The 20,978-nt window shown below is 33.7% G+C and overlaps 1 protein-coding gene across 1 annotated transcript; it reads right to left on the bottom strand.

Moving 5' to 3' along the window:
- Positions 1-4,479: 4,479 nt before the first annotated feature.
- STS (stachyose synthase) lies at positions 4,480-8,782 on the bottom strand. Its single transcript, XM_006841395.4, has 4 exons — positions 6,597-8,782; positions 6,212-6,389; positions 5,589-5,956; positions 4,480-5,245 (listed from the first exon to the last, which is right to left on the bottom strand). The coding sequence occupies exons 1-4, from the start codon at positions 8,076-8,078 to the stop codon at positions 4,685-4,687; spliced, it is 2,589 nt and encodes an 862-aa protein (XP_006841458.1). The 5' UTR covers positions 8,079-8,782; the 3' UTR covers positions 4,480-4,684.
- Between the last annotated feature and the right edge of the window lie 12,196 nt (positions 8,783-20,978).

The following is a 20,978-nucleotide window of genomic DNA, read 5'->3' as shown; positions in this document are numbered from 1 at the left end:
AATTGCCTTACTATTTTTCATGATATGCTTACCACCCTTCATCCCAAGGAAAAGAAAAAAAAGACCAAAATAACCTTTTCTAAGCCCAAGCCCGGTTTTTAAAGATAGTCAACTTGAAGACCATAAACCAGTGTTTAAAGCAGGGTAAGCAGGGTTTGAAAACTCGTTGAATCGAACCGGACTTGCCCCGGTTCGACTCGAGAATCGGCAGACCCCGTGCCAGTTCCACTACAATACCGAGAATCGCCATGTTTAGAGAGAACCAGGCGATTTCCAAACCATTCCATATTGGGAATCGCAGGGTTTGAAAACTCGGTGAGTCGAACCGGAATCGTCTCGGTTCGACTCGGGAATCGGCAGACCCCATGGGTACCCATTGTAAAAAACACGTGCTCCATCACAAACCCACACTGCTACGTGTGTTTCGTCAACGACTAGCTTTAGTAGTAGAAGACTATTTATTCTTACCAAATTTGTTCTGTGGGTTCGATGTAGGACAATTGTGCCAAGGTAATAGCTCAGAAAGAAATATGATATAAGTATTGAGTGACCTTTTTATATCATAAGTTAACATTTAATGTGGTGGTTAGATCGTTGCTTTAGTGTGTTGGACATTGCGGGAACAATTCCTGCCTAAGTGCCATTATTCATTTACAAACAAATTAATTTTTTCCTTTTTACAAAATAATTTTCTTTTACAAAAAAAATAAAAGTTTTTTATAAAAAAATATATTTTTTGTTAAAAAAAAATATAAGGTTTTTGTCAAAAAAAAAAAGAGTAATACAACAAAAAAAAATTTCTTGTCAAAAAATAAAAGCTTACTGTAAAACAAATATAAGGTTCTTGTAAAAAAAAAGGTAATACAACAAAATTTCTTTTTCTTGCCAAAAAATAAAAATTTATTGTAAAAAAATATAAGGTTCTTGTAAAAAAAAAAAAAAGGTTATACAACAAGTATTCCTTGTAAAAAAAAGAAAAGAAAAAAGGTTGTTGTTAAAAAATAATAATAATAATAATATGACAAGCATTTCTTGTAAAAAAAATAAATAAAAAGTTATTGTCATAAGAAATAAAAGGTTTTTGTCAAAAAAAAAAGATCAAAGGTAATACAACAAATATTTATTGTAAAAAAATAAGATGTTGGATATGCTATTATTTGTATACTAAAATTATTATAAAATGTAAACCAACAAGTTCAATTTCAATATATAATGTTCTCCACCAATTCAAGATTTTGGTGGCCATTTTTTATCGATTAAAACCATACTTTATGATACTCCATCTATAATTATATACTTCATCTATGATAATTCTATGATTTTTCTTTTGTGTGATGTAAATTTAATAATAAAAATAAATTCATACAAAGAAAAAACATCTCAATATTCATATATTGATAAAAAAAATAAAAAATAATAATGTAGTACCTCGATTTCTTATTGGATTCCTAAAGAACAACATTTATAATGAATTTTAATAATTTTTTTAGATTTTTTTTAAGCTTAATCCAACCGATTCGGTTGATTTCCGATCCGGATCGCCGATTCACTGATCCGGATGGGTTTTGGGGTGCCCGATCCGGGCCACTGATCCATTTTTTAAACCACTGGTTTAAAGCAGGGTTTTAAAAAATGCCGAGTCAAACCGGACTCGCCTAGCTCGACTCGAGAATCGGCATGCCGGTTCCGGCATAATACATGGAATCGCCCGGTTCCAAAGAGAACCGGGATTTTCTGTACAGTGACTCACCGATTCACTATGCGGAATCGATGAGTCCCGTGAAGAACACGGGCTGCACAGTGTTCTTCACGGGTTTCTTCAAATTTTGTCATTTTTTTATCATTTTTCTTCTTTTTTTTGCCATGTGATCCAATATTCAGGCTTTATGTAGCTGTTTTCAGCCTTTTCATGGATTAAATGGTGGAGAAATTTCATGTTTTTGGATCATGAAAGTTGCGGGTTTTAGGGTTTCTGCTTTTCCTTTTGTTTCATGTCAAATAGGGCATGAATCTGTGAAAATTTTGAGGCATATTGATCGTAAATGTGTTCATCAAAAAATTCTGTTATGAATTTGTGATAATCTTTGAAAAAAATAGAGTAATTTGGATATTGAAGCCACGGGTTCACGAAACCAGGTAAGAACTCTGCGTTTTTTTTTTTTTCCCGCCATTTGATCAATTTCTATCTATATTTTGAAAATAATCAGTTAAATTTGTAAGGTTTTAAATCTTTATCGTGTCTTTTATCATTTACTATATTCAATTTTATTTAATTTACTCAATTACAGCCTGGTTTTTTAGAAGAACACAGTGATGTTTGTGAAAAAAAATTTATGCTGTTTTTTTTTTTTTTTTTTCCGCCTTTCGATCTATTGTCCACGATATATTACAAATAATGTGTTAGATTTCTAGGGTTTTTAATCGTTATAGTCTTGTTTATAATCAGATGTATTCAATTTAATCTGATTTATTCAATTTGAGCTTCATTTTTTAGATTCAATGACTGTTGTCTGTGAAGAACTGCGTTTTTCTTTTTTTTTGTTCAATTTAATTGATTTGATTTGATTTATTGATGATAATGTGTTCATAATTTAGGGTTTTGATTTTTTATATTGTTATTTATCAAAAAATATACTCAATTGGATGTAATTTATTCGTTTGAAGGTGGACTTTGAGTTGAAATGGCTGATGTAAGGTGGCTCTGTGAAGAATAGACTCTTTTTTTTTTTTTTGGTAATCCATGATCAATTTTTTTAAAAATTTGTGATTTTTCGAAAAGATGTGAAAATCGTGACAAGGTTTTGATTATCATGAGGTATTAAACCATATTTTTAATTTTTATTGTTTGAGTTTGTTGTTTTTTTAATTTTTTATCCTTGATCGAAGTTTTAGAAAAATGACGGTTTTCCTAAAAGATGTGAAAATCGTGACCAGGTTTTGATTATCATGAAGTATTAAACCATATTTTTAATTTTTATTGTTAAAGTTTTTGTTGAAAAAATTGTATGTTGATAGATTATTTATGCAAATAAATGCATGTTATTATATTTTTAATGCAAAACTGTATTTTTTGAATTTGTTGGTAATGCATTTTTGAGTTGGAATGACTGATGTTAGGTGGCTCTGTGAAGAATTGTTTTTTTTTGTTTTTTTTTTTTAATACATGATTGATTTTTTTTGAAAAATCGTGATTTTTCGAAAAAATGTGTAAATAGTGACCAGGTTTTTATTATCATGAGGTATTAAACCATATTTTTAATTTTTTTTGTTAAAGTTTTTGTAGAAAAAATTGTATGTTGATAGATTATTTATGCAAAAAAATGCATGTTATTATATTTTTAATGCAAAACTGTATTTTTTTTAATTTGTTGTTAATGCATTTTTTAGTTTGAATGACTGATGTTAGGTGGCTCTGTGAAGAATTGTTCTTTTTTGGTTTTTTTTTAGTACATGATCGATTTTTTTTGAAAAATTGTGATTTTCTGAAAAGATGTAAAAATAGTGACTAGGTTTTGATTATCACGAGGTATTAAACCATATTTTTAATTTTTATTGTTAAAGTTTTTGTTGAAAAAATTGCATGTTGATAGAATATTTATGCAAAAACATACATGTGATTATATTTCTAATGCAAAACTATATTCTATTTTTAATGTAGTTTTGCATTAAAAATGTATTTTCAATTTTTAAAATTTTGAACGCAAAAAATATATGTTGTTAAATTGTATTATCGTGAGGAATTAAAGTAAATATCATTGTAAAAAAATCGTGGCACTAGCGTGACCACGAAGAAGAAGAACGACGTAGTCTGTCATTTTTTTTTTAGATCGTATGTTACTAATTGTATGCTTTATTGTAGTCCATGTATGTTGATATACTTATTCCATGATAATTCTATGTTTATCCTTTTGTGTGATGTAAATTAAAAGGTAAATAGTAGTTCATACAGGAAAAGAACATATCAATATTCGCATATTCATGTAAAAAAATGAAAATTCTTAATGGAGTACCCTCATTTCTTATTGAATTCCTACAAAACAATATTTATAATGAATTTTAATAATTTTTTCGATTTTTTTGAAGCTTTAATCTGACCAATTCAGCCTATTCTCGATCCGAATCGCCGATTCGCCAATCCGGATTGATTTTTGAAGTGTCCGATCGGGGTCACCGATCCGCTTTTTAAACCATTGGTTTAAAGGATTGGGCCTTGAATCAACACACCTCCGATTCCGATTCCGATTCCGATTCCCATTCTCCCTGTTTGAACTAGCCAATTCTAGAGTCTAATCAGGCTACACTTCATAAAGAAATTTAAAAAAGAATACAAATTTTAAAAAGTAGGGATTTCCCATCCAGAATTACCTCTCTCCCAATTCTGATCGGAGGGGTCGACAAATTTCCAAACACTGCAATAAACTTTATGTGGAAAGAGAGAGAGAAGGCTACCATACAGATTGAACCACCCACAAATTATAATTGCCATAGTGCAATAGGAGATTATATTATATTCATCAACCCCCCAAGCAAAAGTTACATATAGATGAAAAAAAAAAAAACAGAGAAAAATGAAAAGCACTTATTTAATTTGGGCTTAAAAGACACGATGCATGGAGACATCGATGCTTACCCATGCCTGACACTTGCGAACATAATGTAAAATCAGGAAAGAAGTGATGCCTCCTCAAAAGCCAAAAACCAGATGAGACATGACCCCTTCCTTCCATTCCAAATCGATTGTCAACTTCCCATCACCAGACCACTCAAACCCCAGTCCCCTACCATTCAATATACACACCTTAGGCTTCTCACTAGAATATGCCAAAAATTTGCCACCTCCTTTAACCTTAATCTCAACTCTGGCATCATCTCCATAGCACAGTTCTCCAATGGTTCCCCCACTGTTGAACATGTTTGTGAGGCCAATGGGAGCAAATTTGAGAGAGCTTTTGAGGGTTTTGAGGGGAACAAAGGTGAAGATTTCAAAGGTAGATGGCTGAATTGTGGCTTTGATTTGCTCAGTTTTGGAGTTCAGGATGACAAACTTTTCGGCTTGGTTGAGATAGACTATGAATTCTTCGGACTCACCCATCTCGGACAATTCCTCTTTCTGGTCCCATTCTATGTCTTGGACACAAACTGAACTGGACATTGGCTTGTAACATTGAGAGTAGCCTTTGATCCTCTGTTCCTTGGGATCCCACCCTGCTCCTTGGCAGTTAAACGCACCGACAACACCGCTAAACTGTAAAGTGGGAGAGAAAAAGAGAGGAATCGTAAGAAGGATGAGTTTGTGAGGGTTAAGCTCAAAAGAATGCAGGATTTTTTCTTAATTTTCTTTTGTGTGTGTGTGTTTCTTCCTTTCATGGGATCAATGTTCAAAATGCCTGGAAGAAGTCGTCCTTGTCCTGTTCACATCAAAGAACCCAGACCACACTAACTAAAACTTTTCCACAATCAAATAACTGTCTCACTGTTTGAATAAAGTGGCTCCTAACCAGGTTACCCACCTCACTTTTCTTCTTTTTAAATAAAATCGTTCTATTCAAGCTAATATATTTCAGAAAAGTGGGTTCTTATAATATTACCTTGTTCAAGTTCCAAATCTTGAGGATGGTTTCGCCATCGAAAAGTGGGTTCTTGAAGAGACAATCTCTTGTGGGGAGAGCAAAGTGCTGGCACCGTGGTATGGTTCCATCAGGGAAAACCAGCTGCTTCATGAGATCAAAGCCATGCCCCCCAACTGAGTCACTCACATAAACAGGACCACCACATATGGCCCTTGAACCAGCATGAAACTTGGCGCAAAGATGATCAGATTGAAACATATCCCAGTCTGGTTGTATGATCTGACCCATCCACATGCTATTGTATGCACAGTGAATCATATGAACACCTTGCAACCAATACACACCCATTGGATCTCCATTTGGGTCTTGGAACCAGAAATCATCCCCTGATTCCATTAAACATATCACCATGTTAAAAAAATATGGAAAACAAAATCATATTGTATTCACCAATCATCTTCCTCTCTCTCCCACTCCAAATTTACAAGATGACAAGTTGATGAATAAATTGGATTATTTCATGGAAACTATTTTTTGAATACTTAATTGGAGTTCTTTAGATTAATCAGAAGAAAACATAAGAAAAACAGTAGAAGTCATCACTTGACTGAGAATAATGATGTATCTCAAGATTTACTCACCCACTCTTCCTATAGAGATTTGCTTGGTTCCGAGGAAGAAGAAATCATTGCACTGTTGCATACTTGAGATCAGGCCACTCCCTTTGAAATTCTTCACAAGTGACTTCGTCAATCCTTCATAGTAAGCCTTTGCAAGTTGCACCCGGCCTCCATAATCCTCCGATACATACTCAAGTGTCTGTTAACTCCAAAACCATACACACTTATGACTTTATACATTTTGACATAAAATATATAAATTACAGAATAAGAAGAAAGGAACTAAATGAAAATAAAAGAATTAGTAGAAGACTTAATAGCTGATATTTTGCACCAAAACGAATATATCACAGATGCAACAGAAAGGAATCGAACAGTGCTAAATTACTGAATAAGAAAAGCTTACATGAATGACATCCACTTTCACCCCCGTGATTCCAACTTTAGAGAGATATGAATGCATCGAATCATAATAATCATCCGCCTGCTTGGGGTTAACCAACCCGATTCCTCCCTCTACTATCTTCACCACTGCTAGATCAGTCATTGTTCCATCAAGGCCAGGAGAAAGTTTGGTAGGGATCACCTTTGAATCAAGATGGGTGGCCCCCGGCCTAACACCTCCCCAAGCTCCAGCAAGAGCTTGCCACACATAAACATCATCCAAACCTTTGAATTTTGTTCTCAAATCATCAGTAAAAGCCTTCATGCCTGTTTTCTCCAACTTGCAACAGTTTCCACAGCTCTTGTTCCCTGTGGAAACCGTCCCCTCCTCATCTCCATCATACATTTCGTCTAATTCTCTCTTCAAAGCCTTGATTTTAGTTTCAAAGCTAGAAAGATCAGTGACACCCTCTTCAGCTGCTTTGTCCCTGTGTTTCTCTGCATGCTCGACCTCTATAGCCTTAGCTATGAGCATTTTTGGCTTCTTGGGATCAAAGGAAGGGGCATTAGGGCCTAGCATGGTCCCTGACTTATAACTTTTAAACTTGTCACATTCCTCAAATCGATAGAGCCTAGCAGTCATTTGGGTTCCCCCCAAAACAAGGTTTTTGGCATCTTGAAGTGGAGGCTCACCATCTAAACTTACGCTTTGCCACCCATCATCGATAATCAGAAACCTGGGTGATAACCCTGCATCTGAAAATTCCTTTAGCCCATGCCAAATTCCTATGGGGTTCACGGTAAGGTAGAAAGCATCCCAAGTACACCACCCAAACTTATCAACGAGGGAGGGGACTGTTTTCTCCTCTATGAGCTTAAATGTGTTCAAATGGACTCTAGCTGCACTATAGCCTTCTTTCATTAGGTTGTAAGGGTTGTCACTGATATGAATATAGGCACAAGAAGAGAAAGATGAAGTCTTTACTTGGGTAGAACCACTTTCAGGGCAGATCATGACATGGCCATTGGGTCCTGGATGAAGGGCTGACCTAAAGTGGCCTTCAATTAATGGGAGGATTAGGACATATGACCGTATTTCAGGGACTTCTAAGACTACCCATTGAGTTTCTATCTGTATATCTGATCCATTTTTCCCAACCCACATGGTAGACCACCACGTCTTGAACCTGAAAATGCTTAAAAAGTTTCTATTTGTGAATTTACCAAGGGAATTCATGTGCCTATCTGATTCTTCAGCTTTGGTAAATCCTAGAAAACCACCCTTGTGAACCCTTGACTGAACTTGGTAGAAGAGAGAGAAAGGGGCATCTGAAGATTTGCAGATGGAAGAGAAATTAGTGAAGGAAACATTACTTGGGACCTCAGAGAGAAGTGTGACTCCATTGACACTTAGTTTTCCATTTGACAGTGAAAAACATGAGGGAGGACCAATTATGGGGGCAAAGTTGCTAGCTGAATTGGAAATTTCATTTGGGGGTGCCATGACCGCGAAAAACACGGCAGTGAGAGAATGGGATCAAAGATCAGAATCAAAATTACAAAACCCAAAATTTAGAGGACTCGTAAAAACTTGAATTATTTTACAACAGATTGAAACAAATAGAGGCACTCAAGACTAGTACAAAAGTAGATGGAAATCTATGTTTTTTCTTTTGGGGTTGAAGAGAAATGAAGAACGAGTGTTTCTAGGCCAAACTCAAAAGCTGAAACCCTAGTTCAACTCGACAATGGAGCTAAATTTGGAAAGGACAAGCACCAAAAACAGCATAAAATATTTAAACAGATTCAGCCCCAGCATAAAGGAAACAGAACCAAGTTTTGAAACTCACAAACCAAATATTAAAAACAGAATGGTTTTAACAAGTTGGGTTGACTGAGGAAAAGAGACAATGAAGGGGGGGTCAGGGAAATGGTTTGAAAGCTTAAGTTTGTTGAAAACCAGAGAGGAACTTGATGAATTTATAGGTAACTAGAGAGAGGTGATTGACAATGGAGTGAGTGAATGACCAATGGAGATTCTAGATAAGGAGAGGCAATTGCTTTGAGGGAATTTGATACCATTTCAAAGTGATCACAGAACCCAAATATAAAGACAACCAACCAGTTGTATGCATGGACAGTGACTCTGTATAAATCTTCAGATTCTTGTGCAGTCTTTCTCATTTCCAAGACAACCGAAACTCAAAAATATATGGGTTTTTCTAGTCATATAATTTATGACCATTATTAAAACTAATCTCAATAGTTTTATTGGTGTCATCATTATCATTGAAAATTTGATCAAATCGTGCAGAAGCCACCAGAAACAAAAGAAATCTGGTGGAAACAAGTTGCATTATTATTTGTTATCATTATTATCAAAGAAGATTAAGAACAAAGAATGAAGAATCCACCAGATAAATGAAATGTGGTGAAGAATGTTATGAATCTTGTTTTTATTTTCAGTTCTTTTTCTTAAATTACATTAACATCAATAACTTATTATCTGCACTCTATTACTGTTTTATCCATAAACTTCTAATGATTTAAGGTAATAAATGGTGGGCATGAGAAGAAGTTTTTTTTTTAAAAAAAAAAAAAAAAATTCAAATGCAAATTTTTATTTGTGATATTATTTAATTAATTAAATTTGGGCGGTTGGGTTTGGTAGTTTGTGAGGCTTTCTTCGAAGCTGGGTGGCGTAATGAGCAGGTGGCAGTGCTCAGGCAGGCCCAATAGAAACTACCCAAGTGTACATAGAAATTTTCAAAACTGACCCACCTCAACAAATTACGAAACTGCCCCTTATCCAAAAATTATAATGCCCTAACTAACTTGACCGGTTTGTTCGGTTACTTTTCCAAAGGCGTGTGGCCCAACCGCCTTGACCAGCGGGTTTTCTCTTTTTACTTTTGGCACCGACCGTGCTTAGTGGCTAGCCAATCAGCGGGTGCCACGAGGGCCAGCGGTTATTCTTAAATTGTGTTAATTAGTGTATATCATCCACTTGTTTTGCTTACTGGTTAAGGCAGAGGGCATTTTAGTCCAACAGTCCAAGATTGCATGCTTGACGAGGGACGTGTTTTATTTCACCGGCGAGACTACCATATTCAATGTGGCCAAAGAATTTATACTCCCGCAGGAGTATAATGTCCGTTTACTCCCTCGGGTAAAACCTTAGAATTAATCCCAAATTTTGGTCATATAACCTTTTCATAACCTCAAGAAAAGAATTTCCTAATTCTATCTTCTATGCACCTCAAAAAACCTAATATTTTGAGGTTGAATAGAAACCATCTGATTTTTGGATGGTGAGATATAAGTACTAAAAAAAACTCAAATTTTAATTTTTTTTTCTTTTGAAAATAATCATCTAGCCGATTCTTAATAATCCCAAACTTTTCGGATTGAAAAACTCCTCCCATGTAATCAAAGAAATAGAAGTAAAGTATAGTCATGAGAGCTGCCCTCTCCTCTCATGTTCATAAAGTTATGGGTCGACCAAACAAAAGCCAATAAAAAACGGGTCGTTACAAAAAATAAAGGCAGATATTGTTAATTGCTAACCGACGATCTGTTACGACGTATAAAAGTAAAGGGGGGTAAGGTGGTTAAAGAATTAAGAAGGTCCCTCTTTTGCATAAAGTAGGCCTTGAAAGTAGGGCCAGAAATGGGACTGGCTGCCCGTCCAGGCCCGGCCCAAAAAGTGGGGCCTAAGCCACAAACTATGGCTTGAGCGCCTAGCTAGGGCAAGTGCAATCCCAGTTCGCCCAGCTCAACTCAGCGCTCTTTTTTTTTCTTGTGTATTTTCTTAATTTGGTTTTTGGTCTTGCTCAGCCCTAACCCTATAGGGCTTGGCCTCGCCCGGCCCAGCCCCAGCCCCTTGCCACCTTACTTGAAAGCAATAAGTAAAGGAATATATATGAATTGTATACAATGAGACCATTTATCTTTATTACAAGCGCAATCACTCCCGGTCATTAGATGTCAAATTGGATGCTTGGGTTAATCATGAAGTCCGAAACACTTTTTTTTAATGTTGAGGCTTTAATGATATTCTTGTAACTACCCAATTTGAAATAAATGATAAGAGTGATCGTAACGTCCTTGTACAAGAAGTAAATGGTCTCGTTGTATACTTTTTCAAATGCAAACACTTGGGAGCTTGTGGATTTCCAAAACTTTTCTACGATTTTATCTCTTTTTCTAGTGATTTCCCTATTTTCTGTTTTTCCATTTTAACTCCATATTTCTTTACTTCTGTAAAATACTGATTTTCCGAATGCAACGATTGTTCATTATAAAACAGGAACAGAACAGACCACTCCCAATCCTTGATTTTGTACCAAGTATTATTATACCCTCCATGGAGCTCTTTATTTCATCCAAAAAGGGAAGTTTTTAGGCTCTTCACTGAATTCCGGGAAATCTTCCTCTGTATTTAGAAAAGGGAAAATTACACATAATATATTATAAATTTGAGATAACTAGCACAATTTTGAGAGTTCTTTGTTATGAGTTGTTGTCTGAGAGGTTCTACAGTAACATGATTGGTTCATAACCCACAAGCTCCCAAGTGTTTGCATTTGTTGAAGGTTGGAGATCTATGTTGAGCATGGAGTTGGGCAATCATGTGTTAGATTTCTAATAGTTGGTGCGCGATTTTGATTTGCATGGAGTCGAAGGCGGCACCGAGAAGACTCATGCTTGACAGATTTCTTGTACAGAGATCGGAAAAATAGTAGAACATAGGAAAACCCCATGAATTTTGCTACTTAATGTATGATTTCTGTGGGAAGGATTGCTTGTATTGGGAAACTTACATAGTGGGAGTAGAATTGGTTATTTTGGCAAATATGGTGTCCTAGGTAGATTATTATAACTTTTATGAGTTTCTCTGTGATTGAGATAGATTTAAGGCTGGTTAAATGTACTTGTTATTACTGATAATTCACCGTTTCAATAAAGTTAATCTTGATACTAGATTATATGTTGTCTGGTAATGTTCATTATAAAATTATCTAAGATAAATTTATAAGCCGTTTTATATATAAATTATCTTTCTAAAAAAATGTTTTGACTTTATTCATCCTCATTTGCTGAAGATCGCATTTTAACTAGAAATAACTTGAAATTGATGAAATTCGCTGAAAAATTAATAATTATATTATATTATGTAGAATACAAGGTATGTACGTGATAGCTAAGATAATAACATTATATATACATTAATTTTAGATAAGTTTGCCTGCTCCTAATAAGATTACTTGCCATCCAATAGGCGTAGAAAATATAGCTTAGGTTGTACATAAAGTTCAGTGTTGTATCATGAAATAAAGATATAAGGGATTGTCTACAAAGAAATCATTTATCTTTTGTACAAGAAGGTCATAATCATTGTTGTCTTTTAAATTTCAAAATAGGTGATTGTAAGAGTGTTATTGAATAGACATAAAGTTCAAAAAAAAACTTCTTGACTTACTCTAAACCATTCAATTTGTCATCTAATAAGTAGGAATAGTTGTGACCTCCTTGTAATGCTTTTTTTTTTATGTTGGTTTGTTTCACCCTACCATAAAGTTCAAAAAAAAATGTCACACCAAGTTCAAAAAAAAAATATTTCGAACATACTTACTCTAAATCATTCAATTTGCCATCTAATTACTAGGAATCGTTGTGACCTCCTTGTAATATGCTTTTTCTTTTTTTTTTATTTTTATGTCGGCTTGTTTTACCCTACCATAAAGTTCTTTTATGTCAACCTAAGGATGGTCCTGTGTGATATCATGAGGGACTACTTTGAGCTTTTACGAGTACAACTTGAGGTATCAGTGGGCCCTTTAACAGTCATATCATTTCGAACCATTTACTAAATTTTATTTAAGGGAAAAATTATAGATTCCTTAGTGTCCTGATTTCATAGGTATGCCTTAGCTCCACAATACTTCTTAAACCACACTATTAACACCAAAGTAATTTTATTTTTCACCTATCACCCAAGTAAAAAAGTTAATATTTTGGAGCAAAATACCCCCATTTTTTAACTCAAGTTTTTCTCTTTTAAAGATCCCATGTGACCCCATACGCAATTTCTCTAACCCAAGTCTGATATACTTTGTACTAGATCGGCTTTTACTCCCCCAAAAGTTAGTCTAACCCACATAGTGCCATATCGAATCCTGGTGCCTCCAAGAGGCCCATCTAATACATTTTGTGACAGACCAGCTTAAAATCTCAAAGAAGTCGACCCGAGACTAAATTTACAAGACCAGGTTAAAGAGAGAAATTATGTGGGTCTTATAAGAGAGAAACTTATGTTAAAAAGTGGGGTATTTGATCTTAAAAAATTAACTTCTTTATTTGTAACGCATTAACTTTTTTACTTGTAAAGTGACTGCAAAGACAGAAACAATTTTGGTCTTCAATGATGTTGTTTAAGAAATTAACTTTTATTTTATAAGATGCAGTTAACATGCGGACAACCTGCATATTGTAGAAATACGGGCTTGACAATAACTATATTTTTTAAGTATAATTTGATCCTAATTTTAGAGTATATACAATGTTGTAGAAATGTGGTGCAGCCATAAAACAATTGTTCTATTTTATAAGGGGAGAAATAGTTTATGGTTTGTGGCTTTGTGCTGGACTACTTTTGCTGTGGTCCGCGCAATTCCCAACATTCTATTCCATTTTCACTAAAAGATGTCTATCTATGCTCAAACATGTTTAGAAGAAGCATTTCAATATTTTGAATGCTAACTAATAAAAGAATGAACTTTTGGCCATTTGGTTAGGACTTGAGAGCTAGGAATCAGGGTTCGAATCCTAGATATAATCTATCCTTGAAAGAAAACGAATACTGCTCCATGGGATTTATGATTTCCATTTGGAAAAGGAAAAGATTCTAGATATGAGATATTCAGTACCATGCTTGAGCTCTTCTTATTTTGTGGTTTGTATAAGGCCGATGCTCTAAACAATCAAAGTTAGATGCACTTTCAAATAGTCTCGAAAGATATTGTTTTAATATCGGAAATCTTTGTGATGGCCTGAAAATTTATTTTCAATCATAAAATTTAATACTTCAAAAATAATGTAGATCAAGTAGATCTATAAACACTTAAAAATTGACTGTCTGAAAATGCATTACAAGATGACTATTTTCAAGACTTGAAATCTATATTTTTTTCATCTCCATGCATCTTGAGGTTGAGATGATCAATTTGAGGAATTTTGGACATCAAAACAACCTCTTCTATTGAATTTTTGAGTTGTGCCTTAATTTCATTGTTTAGGGCCTTGCCCCTATATAAAATTTGTACTTCTTTTTTATTTCTATTTGGTACCCACTTTTTGTAAATTCCTTATTTCTTTTTCCTTTTTTTATTTGGAATCCACTTTTTTTGTAAGGAAAAAATTTATATAAAGTTGAGGCTCTAAATAATTAAATATAGGCATACCTCAAACATTCACTTGAAGAGGTTGTTTCGATATCAAAAAGCCCTCAAATCGATCATCTCAACTTCTAGATGTACAGACATGAAAAAAAAATAGATTTCAAGTCTTGAAAATGGTGCATCTTGTAATACATTATCTAGGCTGTCAATTTTAATACTTTCGACTGTTTATAGATATGCTCGATCTACTACTATTTTTTAAGTTTTAAATTTTATAACTAGAGATGAAAATAAACTTCAAGCCATCATAAAGATTGTAGCTGCAAGAAAATCTTCTGACACTACTTAGGAGTACGCCTTACTTTGGTCGTTTAGGGCCTCAGCCTTATACAAACCACACCCTATTACCCTTTTTGTAAACATCTTTATTTCCTTTTCATTTTTATATGGTACCCACTTTTTGTCAAGTCAAAATTGCTTCTTCTTTAAAGTAGGAGAATCATAAGTAGGGGAATCTGACTCTTGATAAGTTTTTATGGCATAAGGCCTGGAGCACTATGCTCTAAAAAGGTAGGGAATCTTAAATATGTTTATGGTCGCACATTTTATTGAAGCCAAGAGTTATTCTACTACCGCGGGAGTAGGATGTTCATTTCCTCCGTTGGGTAAAATCTCACCTTGAATTAATTTTATAATCCTAAATTTTGGGGATGAAACCTTTTCAACTCATATATTAACCTCGATAATAAAAAAAAAACTTGATTGTTTATGCACATGAAAAAATAATGTCTCCATAATAGATACCATCTAACTTTTAGATGTTGAAATCTAAAGGCTAGAAAACTCAATTTTCAATTTTATTTAGAATAATCAATGAGAAATTCTTAAATGGTTTCCAAAATTTCAAATTAAAAGAATTCCTCCAGGTAGGTAGGTCTTCTGACCAAGGGAAATAGAAGTAAACTATGCTCCCAAATGACACTCTTTATGCTGGACCGGCTTATATATTAAAACAAGAGATAGTCCAGCAAGTGGAGTGCCTAAACTGCTTCGAAAACAAACAAAAATCCAATCCATCAGTCCATGTACTATACTGGCTTATATATTAAAATACCAGGCGTTCCAGTACATATAGTGTCAGACCGATTTCGAAATTAAAATTGACTCCCTTCTAGTACTTCATGTGCTGGACTGGACTATCCCAAAATAATTCAAATGTTGAACTCGGGGTGATGCTAAGGAAATAGTGTTAAGGAAACTTGTGTAAAATAAAAAACCGATCGGAAGGAGATTTCATAGAATCTTACAGGTGAGAAAGGTGTGCATAATTTTCCCTTTTGCCAATGGCATGAGATGCTCACGCGAGACCTTCAAGAGCAAGATATGTAGAAAAGGAAACTTCAGCTTTATTTTTTGAAATCATAGCCAAGCTTTAGAGTTCAAGCCATTTTCGAAAGGAACATTGTTTCATGCGGGCCGGATCGCATTTCTATATATGCTGTTCAGAAAGAGTAGAGTATTCATCTTAAAAATGGATGCAAGTAGGTGTTCTATCTAAAAACAATGGAAACTAATGGTCCAAACTTTTTCCTACTAGAATTATTTTGTTAGTTTTAAAAATTTATTTATATTTTCATATTCATAATCACCATGTTAGAAATTACATGTCGTTAAAAATTAAGTCTTAAAATCCATCTCAAAAATAGATTTATTAAGATACCCGCATTTCTACATATGTAGGCTTGGCCGCATAGAAGCTGGGTCCTTGTCGATATAGTTAGTTGTTTTCTAATGCATCAGTGAGAATGGAAATCTAGACTGGTTGGTGATACCTAGGTATTGTTAAGAGATTTATTATAGTACTAAGATATAGTTTCTTGAAATAGCCCTACAATACAGATTAGCTATCAAAATCTCTAAAATTAAATTATATATATATGAATCTCTACAATACGTATAAGCTATTGAAAATCTTCCATGCTAATTTTTGTTTCAAAAAAAAAACCTCTAAAAAATGGGTTCTAGGTATAAAAAAACATTCAAGTGATTTTAAATTTTCAATCGAGATAACCCATTTTTGGGGAAACAGTTGTGATCCTATCCATCATGTCCTATGACACATACAAGTTATGTGGCTCTTGTTAGGTATTAACATTTGAGGCACTTTTCCTGTGGACATGAGCAGTTGCTTAACAAGTATTTGGTGTTGACCATGTGCATTAGTATAGTTTTTGTCCATCTGGTTTCGTAAGTGGGTGTAATTATGTAACAGAAAAGGTTTACATAAAAGTACATTTTAAGAATTTATTAGAAAATATTGGAAAACTCTCCAATTTGATCATCTCAACTTCATGGAATGTAGATTTTAAATCCTAAAATTAGGATTACATTGTTATACATTATCTAGACCATCTGCTTTTTGAAAATTTTATCTAGGTCATTTATTTTCAATATTTTCAAGTGTTCATAGATCCAGTTCCCGTTTATTTTAAAACTCTAAATTTTCAAAGTAGAGGTGACAATAGATTTTCAGGCCAATTTCTAATGTTGAAACCACTTCTACCAAAAGAATTAAGTATGCTTTACGTTGACTTTTTGAGGTTGGCACCCGCAGTAGAATTGTACCCATTGGTATCATGTCCTAGTTTAACAGAGTGACTTGTGTGCTATGCTAGTGACTCACCCCTAATGTAAGGGTATTTACTTGTGTGTCTTGGGTACTCTTATATAGGAGTATTTATTAAATGATGGAGTTTCTATAGGGCTTAGGCTTCATGAAAACAAAATAAAACCTCACCTCCAATCCACATCCGAAAAGCGCTTTCAGCATCGAAAATCTTCATGATGGCTCTAAAATTATTTTCCAATACCGACAATAAAATTTGGAACTTAAAAATGGGTGTAGATCTTGCGGATCTGAGACACTTATTTTTTGGGCGAAATGGATGGTCCAAATGATTTGTTGCAATATACGCTATTTTTAGAATTTGAAATCCTAATTTTTTTGCACAACCATAATGTTCAAGATGAGATTATTGATTTAAAGATTTTTTAACAGTTGAATTGCAATTTTTCATGAGTTATGAAGTGCAGCTTTACTTACTTTCTTTTCTTTAATGCACTCAACATTTTGGGACATTTACCATTACCTTACAATGTGATAACTTTTTTGTTTAGGGATATTTTAGATAATTGATCAAAGTTAAAGTAAAAACTACTATCCCTCTTAATTAAAAAAACAAAAGAGAAAATGTTTCTATACTTCCCTACTGTATAGAAGTTCTATACTTTCCCCCGCCCCCCCCCCCCCCCCCCCCACATTAACTGTTTGATTTAAATATGACGCCTCGGAATATTTTAGTTTTTGGTTTTATTGTACAAATTATATGAATATAAAGTTTGGTACGTGTCAACATCTCAATAGGGTGTACCTAAAAAAAATATTTCTAATTAATAAAATGACTAAAATACCCTTGAATATCTCAGGGATATTTTGGTCCTTTTATTTTATCAAAAATATGTTTTTTTATTTTCACATGTGTGAGTTTAAGAGAGGAGTAGATGTCCACAATTTAGTGTCAAAATGTTTTGTAAGAAAAATTAAAAATAAAAGAGTATAAAGGTGTAGCATTGCAATTGAGGTCCATCTCAATCGTTCATTGAATTGACCACTAGATAGAGGGAAATATAAAGGCATGACATTACAATTGAGATCCATCTTAGTCGTTCATTGAATTGATCGCTAGATAAAGGGAAATATATAACTACTATAAATTTGGAGAAGTATAGCAAGTTTTCATCAAAAAATGTTTTCTTCAAATATTTAGTACTTTAAGGAAATACTTCATAGGTAAGAGTACCCTAACAAAATCCTCTACTTATACTTTTAAGAAAGTGCCTAGTTTCTAATTAAAAGTGACATAGGTTTTTCATGCTAATTCAAGTGATCGGTGTAACGGAGCAGATGTCCCCTTGTTTTGTAGGGTACCTTTGTAATCATGAAGCAAGGCATCTTCCTAATCCTATTTAAAATTTCATTATTTTTAATGCATTGTAAACTTTTTGCTTCCTTTTTTTTTTTCTCTCTCTCTCTCTTTGCTATTTTAGGATCATGAATTAAAGTGTCGTTTTTTTTTTTTAACATTCACATCAAAAATGCTTTTCTCAAATAGTTGGAAAAAAGCTATGATGATAATGACATCAAATAATGTTTTTCCATCACGTTTGCTCCACTCCACTTCCGGATATCATTTATTTGAAAAATGCTGCAAAATGTGACTAAGCACCAAATGAAAATGATAATAATAATAATAATCATAATAATAATAATAATAATAATAATAATAATAATAATAATAATAACAACAATAATAATAATAACAATAATAATAATAACAATAGTAATAATAACAATAATAATAATAACAATAACAATAATAATAATAATAATAATAATAATAATAATAATAATAATAATAATAATAATAATAATAATAACTTGTATATAATTGAAAGTAAACAAAAAGAGACCTCCTGGGTCTATCCAAACTTGCCCTAAATGAATAAAGAAAATCTTTTACAAATAAATAAATAGGAAAAGGAAAAAAGCACAGGTATATACTAGAATTCGCGTGCACATATTTCTTATTTAAAAAGGTTAGTCAAAAAGGAGATCTAAGGAAACATAAAACTATACTCAACGACACGTCTCATTGCCAAGAAAAGGGAGAGTTAAAAAAAGAAATGCACCGACCAAACCCTTCTTAAACATCAAAAAATAAAATTTATTGTAAGAAAACTAAAAAATGGTGACATTGAGAATTAGCAGAAAGTTTAGTAGGTGTTCTTTTCAATAGTTCAAAAGTTTAAACCTTTCTTCACACCTACTACACAATTGTTGGGTGCAATTATTATTATTTTTTCTTTTGTTATTTATTAATTGTGGTAGATGTATAACTTCTATTCTTTTCGTCTAGTTGTTGAAATGTTGGGTACTAGGGTATATATGTAGGGAAAGTATTTAATGAGACCTTTTACCTTTGGAAGGTGATCAGTATTAATTTTGACCATTGGATATGAAATTGAGTGGCTGCATTTATTTCATTGATCAAGCTCAGAGTTCAAAAGAAATTTTTTCTAACTTTGTGACACACCCAAGCTATCAGATTTCACATAGGGGGGTTATAAATAATTGTAACATCCCTTTACCAAAGGTAAATGGTCTCATTGTATACAAGCCCATATATGTATAGCTACTCACAAAACCAATTAATCAATGATAAACATGTCAAAAAAAATTCTACTTTTTTCCTTACCCTTCTTATAGGCATTTTTTATCAATAGGCTCAATTATTCAAACAAAAAAAATTCAATACTAGGCCCATTTTCATTCACTAAATTAAGATTATCGATGCCACATCATTATCAAGACACTCAAGGAGACATTCTTATGAGGAAAGTCTCTCTCATATTTTCTTGGTCTCAGACGCAAGGTGGAAGAGAAGCAATAGCCAGATGATTTCTAATATCCAAAACAATGAGAAAACAATTTATTTATTTTTTTGAACTTTAATAATGAATCTTTTGCAAGTGAATATGTCTCCATATTGGCATCACGAAACAATGATATATCTCAACCAAAACAAAGAGAATATGAGAGAAATAAAGATAGAATGGATTCCCTTTGCTTGCAATAATTGTAGAGAAATATACCAAGAATAACTCACACCAAGCTTCTTAGACCAAGTGTATTGAAGATATTCAAGAGAATCACTAGCTATGGGAATATCTTTCTCTTTTTATTGGTTATGAAGCACATGCTTCAACTTCTCCACTTCCTCAGGAAAAAAGACAAAACGAAATGAAGCCCTTACTTAATGTTGGGTATAGATATCTCGGGTTCATATTGATATGCATAATTATGGATGTATATGGTTAGGTATCTAGAAAATAGAAACCAAGTTACTTGATCATCAGGTTATTATACCATAATTATCCTCTACTTGTGTGATTGTCCTCTATATATAAAAGAACTTATTGATGTAAAACATTTATCCAAAATAGTGAAGATGTAGCCATTGGGCTTTGGATCCATGGACGTCAGGCTTTGGCCTGAACCACATAATGGCCTGAACCACATAAATCTTGTATTATCTATGTTCTCTCTTCTTCTCTCTCCATTCTATGCTCCCACAAATTCTAACATGGTATATCTATGTTCTCTCTTCTTCTCTCTCCATTCTATGCTCCCACAAATTCTAACATGGTATATCTATGTTCTCTCTCCATTCTATGCTTCCACAAATTCTAACATGGTATCAGAATCATGATTTGTTTCCGGTTCTTGTTTCTAAGGTTTTTGGTTCACGCTCATCGATTTGTTTCCGACTCTCGTTTCTAAGGTTTTTGTTGCCGGCTCTTGTTTCCAAGGTTTTTGGTTCACGCCCATTGATTTGTTTCCGACTCTCGTTTCTAAGGTTTTTGGTTTATGCTCATATTTTTGACTTTTTGTTTCTAACATATCGGCTTCCATCCTCACAGGACTGAACCCCACAGCCATGGCTCTATCCGTTACACCATTCACCTGCATAACTATTCCTTGTTAAAACCTATAAACTCCATATCCATGTCTCATTCCCATTCCCTATCTATACTTACCTCTGTACTTGCTCCCTCGTGCCCAAGTCTCAATTCTATAGCCATCATACTTACCATCAATCCAATCCCCTTCATATCTCCCACTTCTAATTTAGTAATAAACCCCACTTCCTGACTCCTCCTTTGATGGAATTCGCCTTCGTATATATTGCCATTATTGATTAGCTTCCGGTTCTTGGGGCCGTCCATCATGGTGTTAGAAAACTGCTCTTGGTTTTCCATTTCTAAACAATGGATTTTGTACCGCGAGATCCTCTTAGAGAGGCACAAATTGAGAAAGCCAATCGTTGAAAGAAAGAAGAAAGAGAGAGGTCGTGTTAGAGAGAGCATGTGTTTGTGTTTTTAGA

The sequence above is a fragment of the Amborella trichopoda genome, chromosome 2 (assembly GCF_054954075.1).
Source record: "Amborella trichopoda isolate Santa Cruz 75 chromosome 2, AtrichopodaSantaCruz75HAP2 v2.0, whole genome shotgun sequence".
Taxonomy (NCBI): domain Eukaryota; kingdom Viridiplantae; phylum Streptophyta; class Magnoliopsida; order Amborellales; family Amborellaceae; genus Amborella; species Amborella trichopoda.
Note: the sequence above shows the minus strand (reverse complement) of the source record. Positions and strands in the feature narration are given on the sequence as shown.